At 44.1% G+C, this 11076-nt stretch overlaps 1 protein-coding gene across 8 annotated transcripts; it reads right to left on the bottom strand.

Annotated features, from left to right (window-relative positions):
- Positions 1-2476: 2476 nt before the first annotated feature.
- txlnba (taxilin beta a) lies at positions 2477-10902 on the bottom strand. 8 transcript variants are annotated; one of them, XM_028039733.1, is made up of 13 exons: positions 10775-10902; positions 9706-9873; positions 9576-9636; positions 8925-9010; positions 8706-8855; positions 7792-7986; positions 7040-7159; positions 6563-6637; positions 5240-5332; positions 5053-5148; positions 3501-4260; positions 3228-3437; positions 2477-3143 (listed from the first exon to the last, which is right to left on the bottom strand). In XM_028039733.1, the coding sequence occupies exons 2-13, from the start codon at positions 9862-9864 to the stop codon at positions 2923-2925; spliced, it is 2226 nt and encodes a 741-aa protein (XP_027895534.1). In that variant the 5' UTR covers positions 9865-9873; positions 10775-10902; the 3' UTR covers positions 2477-2922. The 8 variants fall into 8 exon arrangements, with proteins under 8 accessions (XP_027895534.1, XP_027895531.1, XP_027895532.1 ...); XM_028039730.1 differs by having other exon boundaries at positions 2477-3437; positions 3501-3596; positions 3639-4260; XM_028039731.1 differs by having other exon boundaries at positions 2477-3437; positions 3501-3600; positions 3643-4260.
- Between the last annotated feature and the right edge of the window lie 174 nt (positions 10903-11076).

Below are 11076 nucleotides of genomic sequence, written 5' to 3'. Positions count from 1 at the left end.
CAGTTGAGATTTCAGATCAGAGATGACACTGAGGTGGAATTTTTGATATTATTATTATTATTGATTAATTTATAGAGTTACTTCTACTGCCTGTAAAACTGAAAATCTCTGCGTGTCTGCACCAAATATTCAGGGTGTAAAATGACGGATGACATTCAGTTTAAATGGTGATGGAAAGTTCGCTACCTCAGAACTTCATGTTTTTACATTCCCCTTTTTGAGCAATAACCCCAAAAATCCAATAAACACCTCAAGTAAGTGTAAAAAACCTTCTTTGAAAAATTTAGGAAGTTTTTTCTAATTTTGTTGTTTCCATCGCAGTTTTCTTAAACACATTTTGAATTTCAAAATGTTCATTAAAAAAATTGAATTCAACCGGACATTATAAATGTCAAGAATTAACGGAGAAAATGTAATGCATTTTTGTATTTCACTGAACATTGTTTGACGGACCATCGCACTGAAAGCCCCTTTAAATAAATAAACCAGTCCTTTAATAAACCGGTAAACTATCAATATGATTCACAGAGTTTTAAGGAAGGTGAAAATGTTTTTAATATTTCTACTCCTCTTCATTACAGTCAGCTCTCATTACTCCGTCATATCCGGTGGCCTCACCTTACAGACCTAATGCGCCTCTGCAAACAGATTGTTACGTCAAAGCGCAGCATGTGACGTCACAATTCGCCTATGATCTCGTGACGTGAACAGCGGTCAGTTTGGATCATTTCAGTCCAGGAGCCGCTTGTTGTTGGTTGTTTGTTCCAAGAGGAGAAATAAATCAGATTATTTTGAATCCAAAATGTCTTTCGATGATGTAGAGATGGTGAATGAACTGAGACAGAACCTGGTCTACGGTCCTCCTGGGAAAAAAGACAAGATCAACACCATGGTGTGTGTTATGATTGTCAGGACTCTCAGAAACTGCGACATGAACGCCAAAGGCATCCTCTCAGAGAGCTGCATGGCGAAGATGAAGAAGCGTCTGAAGAAGCTGATGATTTACTCTGGGGACCCAGACGGAGTTCTGGTTATCATCACCAAAGACAACTTATCGGACATCGTGACCACCGTTTCTGAAGCTCTGCACCAGCGGTTCGGCTCGTGTGAAGACATGGTGAAGGCGGCGATGAAGAGAGACGAGGAGTTTGACGAGGCGCTCATTGAAGTTCTGGCAGTGCAGCTTGGAGTTCGAATCCCAGACTGCCACAGACACGATGCCAGCCCAGATCACGAGTCCGATTCCCCGTTTCCAGGACGCGCAGACAGCGGCGTCATCTTCTGCTGTCTGCTGCTCAGAAATATCATCAACGTCCCTGAGGAGCTTAACGAGTTCTTCCCCTCAGATGTTCGGAAAATTATGGTGAGCCGTCTGTGCGGGTTGATGGTCCAACAGAACCAGATGACTGCTTCCCAACTGGAGCTGCAGACAGAAAACCTGGAGCGCATCGCTGCGGCCATTTCCAAGGAACTCCACGAGGCTTTCGGGTCAATCCAGAAACTTTTTAAAATTGCTCTGCTTCCAAGAAACAGTTTCGACCTCTTGCTTCTGGATTACCTTGAAACCAGAATGAACATCATAAGGAAACCCGAGAACACTCTGGCCCGAATGTTTGGAGCATTCGACCGGGACCTGGAGAACATCGCCAAGTGGTTCTACATGCGGCGGGGTTCCCGCTACGCAGGCCTGATATGGTAGCAAAATGGCGCCGCCTCCAGGGACCAGAGGATTACAACACCTTTTTAAAATGCTGTAATCTGTTAGAGGAATCTATTTTTATGTCTTTAAAATGAAAAAGTTTCCTGCTTCCATAAAAACTGAACCGGTTCGGTTTCAATCCCAGCCGATTGTTTCTACTCTTTTCTTTTTGGGTTTTCTCCGGGTAATCCGGGTTTTCCACTTAATCCAAAACCACAAACTAACTGGTCTCTAAATTATGAAAATAAATCTCTTCAGGATAAAATACAACCTGAGGGAGATTTAGTCCAATCAATGGTTGGATTTTACACTTTTATTAATTTCTCTAAAGCACTTTTTGCTTCTATCCTTTCTTAAAAACTCATCCGTGTTTCAAACCCAGCCAATTATTTCATTTATTTATGGGTTTGAAAAAATAAATAAATAAATAAAATAAGCAAAAACTTTATTTAAAAAATCCAATAATAACAACAACAACAACAACAATAATAATGAATTTAAAATGACAAAAAAGAAAACAACACAAAAAAATCAATTAAATATTTTATGTAAATTCTGGAAGGGCAACTCAAATGTGTTAAAAGTATGATTTATTGCACAAAGAGCTTTATGATTGAGAAACTGCTTTGTTTTAATTAGCTGGCTAAGTATTTAGCTAACAAAATAAATATTTAACTTCAGATCTTAATTTGATTCTCCCCGAGGGTTGTGTCTTGAGCAAACTCACGTCAAAAGTCATGATGAGGCAGCAAAGACTGAAAACATCAAATTTGTAAAAAAAAAAAAAAAAAATCACTTTATTGATTGTGGTTGCCATGGATACCAACTCTGGTTTTAGATTCACTAAACGTGCAGTAAATGTAGAAGTTAGTGAGGCATCTCCTCCAGCCGGTCAAGCTACATCTTCATTTGGACAGCTGACCTTTACAAACACACACACACACACACACATGTTTGCATGAATATCTTTGTGGGGACTTTCCATTGACTTCCATTCATTTCTACCACCTAATCCTTATCCTTACCCTAACCGTTACATACCTAACGCTAACCAACCAAAACTCAATTCACACCTTAGTCCTAAATCTGACCCCTGACCCATAAACAGGATTCCCCTTATGGGGCCCAGGCTTCAGTCCCCACAACGTAGTGTCAGGAAAATGGTCCCCACAAGGTATTAGAAACAAACGCACAAACACACACACACACACACAGCTGGAGGTTCAGCTGGTGCTCTTGCTGTTCCTCTTCTTCTTCTTCTTGGGGATTTGCTTCCCGCCGGCTGCTTTGGTTGACCCATCAGACGGTTTACTGGACTCTCCTGGTTCTGGCCCACTGGGCAACTGCTGGACCAGAATCTCTTCCACTGGGAGGACTGGTTTCAAAAAACGGGTCTCCTTCAGACGTTCTGTTTCTAAAGCTTCTGGTTCTGGATCCACCCTGCCTGGTTCTGGATCTGCCCTGGCTGGTTCTGGATGTCCCCTGGCTGGTTCTGGATCCGCCCTGGCTGGTTCTGGATCCACCCTGCCTGGTTCTGGATCCCCCCTGCCTGGTTCTGGATCCATCCTGCCTGGTTCTGGATCCGCCCTGCCTGGTTCTGGATCTCCCTTGGCTGGTTCTGGATCTGCCCTGCCTGGTTCTGGATCTGCCCTGCCTGGTTCTGGATCCGCAATGCCTGGTTCTGGATCCGCAATGCCTGGTTCTGGATCTGCCCTGCCTGGTTCTGGATCTGCCCTGCCTGGTTCTGGATCCGCAATGCCTGGTTCTGGATCCGCAATGCCTGGTTCTGGATCCATCCTGCCTGGTTCTGGATCTGCCCTGGCTGGTTCTGGATCTCCCTTGGCTGGTTCTGGATCTGCCCTGGCTGGTTCTGTATCTGCCCTGCCTGGTTCTGGATCTTCCTTGGCTGGTTCTGGATCTGCCCTGGCTGGTTCTGGATCCGCCTTGCCTGGTTCTGAGGTTGCTGACTGTTGGACATCCTCTCTGACTTGTGTCGGACTCTGCTCCACCTCTGGAGGTGCCACTGAGTCGGTTGGTTCTGACCTGGTTCCCTGTGGTTCTTGACCCTTCAGCAGAACCACAGGTGGATCTTCAGCCTTCTCTTCTCTGCCTTCTGCCTGACCAGGCGCTGAAGCCAGACCTTCCTTGATGTTGGTTCTGGTTTGGAACTGAGCGATGGCGGAGACGATGATATCGTCTTCGTCGCCCAGCTCCTTTTTCTCTTCCTGCTCCTCGTTATCGCCCGGCGCGGCCAGCAGGGCGGCGGCGAACTCCTGCAGCTTGGCCTGCTCCTGCCGCAGCCGGACGATGTTCTCCGTCAGAACCGGGTCGTCCTGCTGGAGCTCCTGGAGCCCCTCCAGGTCCGGCATGCCAGCGTCTTCAGGAACTCCAGCGTTCTCTGTGAAGTTGGCTAGTTTGGACGGGAGGCCGGCGCTGGACTGGCGGACCTCTCGGATCTTGTCGTAGAGCCCTTTCCTCTCCTCCTGCAGAGCACGGCAGAGCTTCTCCAACTTCTGGATCTTCAGGACAAACAGGTTGTACTCTCTGCCTTTCTCTGTTCTCTGCAGAAGAAGAAGAAACAAAATGGAGAGAGTTAGGCTAACCAATGCTAACCGATGCTGCTGACGGCGCTCAGTCTGATCAGAAACTTGCAGACCTAATATCTGGGTTGGTTCCAGCCTCTGAGATAAATGGAGACGATTTAATTAGCCAACTGGTCCACAATGAGGACCTTCAGTGCTGCATTCACAGCAGCCCGGTTTGGTCCGCTTTAACCCAACTTCGGTCTGTCTGCCTAGAACGTCCGGCTCGGTTGGGGAGGTGTGTCTAGCGCTAGCGGGAGAAATGCCTCGTGGTTTTTAGCCTAAGACAAGGAAAAAAAATTCTCCAACTGCTAAAATCTGATGTTTCTCTGCATTTCTGTTTCTATTGAAGAAGAAGGAAGTTGCTTGATGAGTCAAAAGACGAACTCAGACTCACTCACGCTATCGGTAGGTTTCTGTGATTGTGGATCTCTACATGCAGCCCCACTACATAAAATCTGCCCTGCTGGCCTGATTTGGAGCCGATGGTTTTATTTTTATTTTTTTGCCACTGATCAACACTTGTTGAAGGTTGGTGCCCAACGTGGGGCTCAGATCCTAAGTGGGCCATTTGTGTGAGTGTGAAACCTGTGCAGATATGCTGAATAAAATTTCTCCCGCTGGTGTTTAGACCAGAGAGACTCTGAGTCCTGGGAGATGATTTCCTTTCTTTCCTGGAGGGAATTCAGAAGCTGATCCAAAGTATCTAGAGAACATCACATCGACTTCTCAGCATTTTGCTTCTGATTTACTTTGGTCCAGTCAGCTTACCTCCTCAATCATGTCGATCAGCGTCTTGTTGCAGTTCTCAAACCTGGTCTTCCAAAGGTTTGCCTCCTTCTCCACCTTCTTCATCTTCTCAGTCATCTAAAAACAGAAATATTCAGCTTTGTTGCAGTTATCATGACTCTAACTGTAGGAATGTGAGCAGATTTGAATGGATCTGGAAGCCACTCACGTTGTCCATCTCCTGTTTGAAGCGGACATAGATCTCATTGCTCTTGGCCAGCGTTGCCTGAAACTCGTCGAACTTCTGAGCGTAGAGCGCCAGCTGCGAACGAACGGAGAAAAAAGACGTAAACATGGAAGACAGGACGATATTAAGGGTTTAAGGAGTTCACAGGAGTTTCCTGAGGCTGATGGACTTCCAGGTTGTTCTGTGGTCACACAGAGAGCTGCTCGTTTGATTAAAATAAGGTTCTGGTTCCGAAGGCGCTGAAGTTCTGCTGTCCTCCTTTGGTTTTGTCTGCAGATGAGGGGAACCGCCACAAGGGGGCAGCATTTCCTTCAGCACATTTCAGACCGTTCAGGATGTTTGTATGAAGGTTCGGAGTCATGGCCAGCAGGGGGCGCTGCAGGCGATAATATACCCTGTTTAAACAGCACCAATGTGGACTCGGCAGCTGAACTCAGAACCATTTTCAACATTTTGTCCGTTTCCATAAGTTTGCTGCTCTGCTGGGGTTCAGCGTGACAGAAAACGTAAAGAAGAGCAACTAGCAGCAGGTTTATCACCAAACTAAGATTTTATTCTGGTAATATTATACACTCTTGTGATATTTAGACCTTGTTCTGGTAATATTACAACTTAATTCTTGTATTATAGCGACTTTATTCTCGTTTTATTTCCACTTTAATATGAGTTTATTCTCATATTTTTCAAATTTATTCCCATATTGTTGTGAATTTACTCTTATATTCTTGCGCCTTTATTCTGAAATGAACATGACTTTTTTCTGGTAATATTACGACTATTGTTGCACAATTTTATTACAGTATTATGAATATTTATTGATACCAATAATCTCATATTTTATGACTTTATTCTCAAATTAAAATGACTTTATTGCTGCACAACTTTATTCTCCTTATGACTTTATTCTCACATAATTCCAACTTCTTGGATTATTTCCACTTAATTTGACTTTATTCTCAAAATATTATGACCCTGTTTTATTGTGACTTTATTCTGGTGACACTGCAGTTTTATTCTCAGATGAATATGCCTTCATTGTTGAAATGAAAGAAGATATTTTAGCCTCTGTTTTTGGATCAGAACCGGGTGGAGGGCAGAGAATCTCCTCAGGTGATGAGAACCTGCAGCGGCTCATGGATCTGCAGCGTGCTACCTGTCCAGGTGTTCTGGCCGTGAATATTCACCTGTGCCTGCATGACAGTCGCCTGCTCTCTGAGAGTCTTAGCCTGCAGTTTCCACTCAGCGGCCTGAACCAGTAACTGGTCAGAGGGAACAGAAACAGACGCGGTTACAGACGGTCTTTACCTTCTTCTTCATGGCCAGCTCCTGCTCCTTCATAGCGAAGCATTTCTTTGTTTTGTCAATAGCTTCTCTAAGCAACTACAGCAACAGAGACACACAGTCACTCAGTCACAGGGTCTGCTGCATATATGGAAACACATTAGACCATATAATCATCCGCAGTCACCATGAATACGTGCAACATGACAGATAGCATGAATTTACTTTGATTCATTGTAATGATTCCAATCTGGATCCTGCAGAAATCATGTTTCATATAAATCTACCAAATGTAAAATTACACAGATAAAAATCAACAGCAATAATTAGATTTTAGTCTGTCAGAGGAAAACATGGAGACTCATTTTCACCATCATATTCACTCATTCATAAATGTCACAGTTTAAAAGCAAATATTTAATTAGAACCTAACAGTTTAGTTTGAAGCTAAATATTTAGCTTATCATCATCATCATCATCATCATCACCATCATCACTCACATATTCTTTCTCCCGTTTGTGTTTGTCTTCAGCCTCGGCCAGCAGCGCGTTGGCCTGCTGCAGTTTGGCCTCCGTCAGTTTGTGCTGCAGGTCGTGATGTTTGTTGATCTTCTCCAAACTCTGCAGGACGGCAGAAGAGTCTGTTAGCTCTGGAAACGCCGCCGGCTTTACAACAGGGAGTCCACAGAAAGAAAACTAAAACCAAACAAGTAAAGGAGTCTGACCTTTAGTGGGGAAGGGATTTTGATCCCAAACGTAAAAATGTTCATGTTTGCTGTTCAGATTCACATTTATTTTCAGTTATAAGAACAGATTTGGGTCACTTTTGAGCTAAATTCAGTAAATTTAATAGAAGCTGACTTGGTTGCAGCAAAGTTTGGTTTTCTGTATAAAAGAAAAAAAAAAACGAGGTTATGCTTTTTATAAAAGTTTGGAAAGAAAAAGATGAAAACACTTTCAGTTCTGAGAAAATGACGTCAGTAATTTAAAAATAAGAAGTTAACTAACTAATGGACGGGTCAAATTTATGTCGTTCTTGAACTGCAGTGGGGGGCCAAACAAACTCAGACCGAGGGCCACAAATGGCCCCTGGGCCACAGTTTGAACAACCCTGGATCAGAAGGTGCAGTTAAATTTTTCCTTCTGCAAAGTGTTGAAATAAATTCACATTTCAAACAGCAGCATGAAGCTGGAAAACAGAGCAGGAATAATTTTCCTGTGTGAACGTCCGGATGTGTCCCGCCTCCTCTCACCTCCTCCCGGCGCTCGTACTGACTCATGAGGCCCTCCAGCTTGTCGGTCAGGTTGGCGTTCTCCTGCCGCAGCTTGTCGTTGCGGCCGCTGTGCAGCTCGATCTGAGCCTGGATCTCCGTCAGCGTCTCCTGGAAGTGGTTGGTGATGTCGCTCCGCTTCTCCTCGTCCTCCCTGCTGCGCCGCAGCGTCTCCTCCTGCAGGAGAAACGCCTGGTAAGGAGCGCCTCAGGGCTGCTTACTCCCATCACTTCTCTTCATCATCACATGAGCCTCCTGGCTCCATTGTCCGCTAACTAAACAGCTAGCTAACGCTAACACCAAAACACCTGTCACAAACATTAGCTCAGCTAACTCTAAATGCTATACCCACATGGCATTTAGTGGAAGCTAATGCTAAAGCGCTAATGGAAAATGTGACTGCAGTGATAAAGAACTTTTATATGCTGTGAACTTTCCAATCATATTTACACTGAAAAACATCTGCAACAAAAAACTACAATCCAGGTTTTATCTTCAATTATCAATAAAACTCTGTAAATACCTTAAACTCAAGTTTAAATGGTGCTAAAACATTCAATGATATCTAACCTAAAACTCTACAGCTTTGAAAACCAATTTAATTTTAACATAATTTCTATAACGCCCTTAGATATTGCATTTATGTTTATATCTTCTAAACTTTATTATGTTCCTGTATGTTTCTTAATTTCTTAAAATTAATTTAAGAGAAGCTAACTGTTTTCAAAGTTAGCAAAACGCTAAAGCGCTAAGCTAATAATTAGCTCTGTTATTAACGCAGGTCTGCTCACAGCTGGAACACAGACCTACAGACACATTTAGTCTGGATCTGGATAACCCAGCTGGTTCTGGTTAATCTGGTTCTGGTTGATTCTGGAGGGGTGAGCCGGTCCTACCCGCAGCGCGCCGTAATGAGCCTGCAGGTCTCTGCACAGCGCCTCCAGCTGGCCGCGCGCCGCCATGCTGCAGCGCCGTTCCTCCAGCAGGTGGCAGAGTTTCTGATGCAGCGCGCTCTTCTTCTGTTGCTCGCCGCGCCACAGCGCCGCCTGCTGACACACAGCCGCTGATGAGCCGCTGACGCCGGAGTCTCACGGGCTGAGCGGAAATGTTCTCACCAGTTCAGCGAACTGCTGCACCAGTTCCTCCAGTCGGTCCTCTGCGGACGGCAGGTTGCTCAGGCGCTGCCGGATGAGGGACACGTCTGCACAGGACCACAGAGTTCAGCGCATTAAAGATAGAAAGAAACACAGGAGCAGATTTATGTAAAAAAAAATCAAAGATTTTTAGATTAATCTCAGACATTTTCCAGAAAAATCGCGGAAATTTTCGAGTTTCAAAGTGAAAAGAATTGCTGGGAAAAAAACTCAAATTTGGAAATTAATCTAAGAAATGTTCTAGAAAAGAAACTTGAAAATATTTGCCTTTTGAAACTCTGAATTTTTTTTTTACATTAATCTTTAGATTTCTAAATATTTCCATGGAAAAAACGCAAATTATGAGACGGATCTAAGATCAATCTTCTAGGAAAGTTGGAAATTTGTTAGAAAAAAAATCTAAATCAGAAAAAATCTCAGAAATTTTCTAGAACAAAACATAAAAATTTCAGCGTTTCAAAAGTCAAAAATCTTATTAAAATTTTTAACATTTGAGATTCATCTGTAAATTTGAAAATGTTGCCTCTTGAAATGGAAATTTCCAAGTTTTTTCTAGAAGAGATTAATTTCTGAGTTTTTGCTGTAAATTTACTCCGTTTTACTCCGTCTCACCTGTCTCCATGTGACCTTTGACCTCCTCTGGGGTCTTTTCCGTCTCGTTGTCCGTAGCGACCTGTCGGACCGAACATCACAGACGTTATGACTGAACGGCAGCGGGCGGACGCGGCATCGCCTGACCCACCGGTTCGGCCGAGCCGTGCGTCCTCAGGATGTCCTGCAGCCGCCGGCTGAACTCCTCCATTGGGTCAAAGGTCGCCGAGGAGGCGGAGTCTCCGTCCAAACTCCCGGTTTCCAGGGGCGACGGCGCCAACAGCTCGGCTGCTTCCACTGACGTCTCCATCCTCGGTCACTGAAAAACAGATTTTATCATCTCTTACCGTTTTCATTGTTTTTTAAATTTTTTATTGTCTCATTTTATATCGTTTTTATCTTCTTACTTTTATCGTCTCTTACCATTTCATTGTTGTCTTATTTTTAATATCTTATTGTTTTTCTGGCCTCTAATTTTTAAAAACTTTTCATCGTTTTATGGTTTTTATCGTCTCTTATTGTTTCGCTGCTCGTGTCAAATCTAATTTCTGATCATCTCCAGCTGCTGTTTTTCAGCTTGGCTCTGACGGCTGCCCTCCTTATTTTATCTGTCAGGTTTAAAATTAGCAGTAACACACACACACACACACACACACCTGCTGCCTGTCTTCTATTCTCAGGGCCTCCTAATATGGCGGCCTGCCGGCAGCAGGTTCGGTGTCGGTGAAACGCCCAGATCTCCTGCTGAGAATTTGACTTTTTTCTCTTTATCTGGTTCAGGTAGTTCAGATCCAAGCCCCTCCCCCCTGACTCGACCCCTGACCTCAGCCTTGACCCCAGCCTGGACTCATAGATGTTTTGGTCCCGCCCACTCCTCTGTTAAACCACCAATCACAGCGTCTCCTGTAGGAGTTCAACATGTTGACAGAGTAACTTCATAAATAACTTGTTTACCTGATGATAATGTTCCCAGATGAAACTTTAAAACATATTGAAACATATTTAGACATTTAAATACACAACATAAATGTTTGTAGGATTAAAATCAGCTGGAAACAGCAAATAAAATCCAGTTTGGTGAAACAGAAGCAGATCGGATCTCCAGGACGAAACTCAGAGAAACAAAGTGATGATGAAGCTGATTTCATAAAAACTCTCCAAATGTGAAAAACAAAACAGGAGCAAAACTGAGAGAACATTTAGAGGTTAGAAAGTCTTACCAGGATCCGGGTGGCGAAGGAGAGGAGGTGAAGTTCTGCAGGCAGAGGAAGGTCAGAGGAGGAAGAGGAGGGTCCTGCTGACAAGAAGAGCAACAGCTGATCCCCAAAATAACCTGAGGAGAACCGCTCAGAGCCACAGGGGGGCGCTGTCTCCCGCTCAGAGCCACAGGGGGGCGCTGTCTCCCTGCAGATTTGAATTAAACGTCAGCAGATGAAGCTTTCAGGTTCTGATCTGCCAACAGAAATAGGTAAAAAGGCGAACAGAAACAGAGAGCATGATGGGAAACTCTGACTTTACTGGA

This window comes from Xiphophorus couchianus, chromosome 15 (genome assembly GCF_001444195.1).
Source record: "Xiphophorus couchianus chromosome 15, X_couchianus-1.0, whole genome shotgun sequence".
Classification (NCBI taxonomy): domain Eukaryota; kingdom Metazoa; phylum Chordata; class Actinopteri; order Cyprinodontiformes; family Poeciliidae; genus Xiphophorus; species Xiphophorus couchianus.
This window is presented reverse-complemented; position numbering and strand designations above follow the sequence as displayed.

Bases quoted from the DNA above. Each gene is read 5' to 3' on its own strand.
- txlnba (XM_028039727.1), bottom strand. From the start codon at position 9,864: ATGGAGACGTCAGTGGAAGCAGCCGAGCTGTTGGCGCCGTCGCCCCTG. The intron at 9,011-9,575 runs GTGAGACGGAGT...GGTCCTGTGCAG, and splicing joins CAAAGGTCACATGGAGACAG to ACGTGTCCCTCATCCGGCAG. The intron at 7,987-8,705 runs GTAGGACCGGCT...TTTCTCCTGCAG, and splicing joins CTCATTACGGCGCGCTGCGG to GAGGAGACGCTGCGGCGCAG.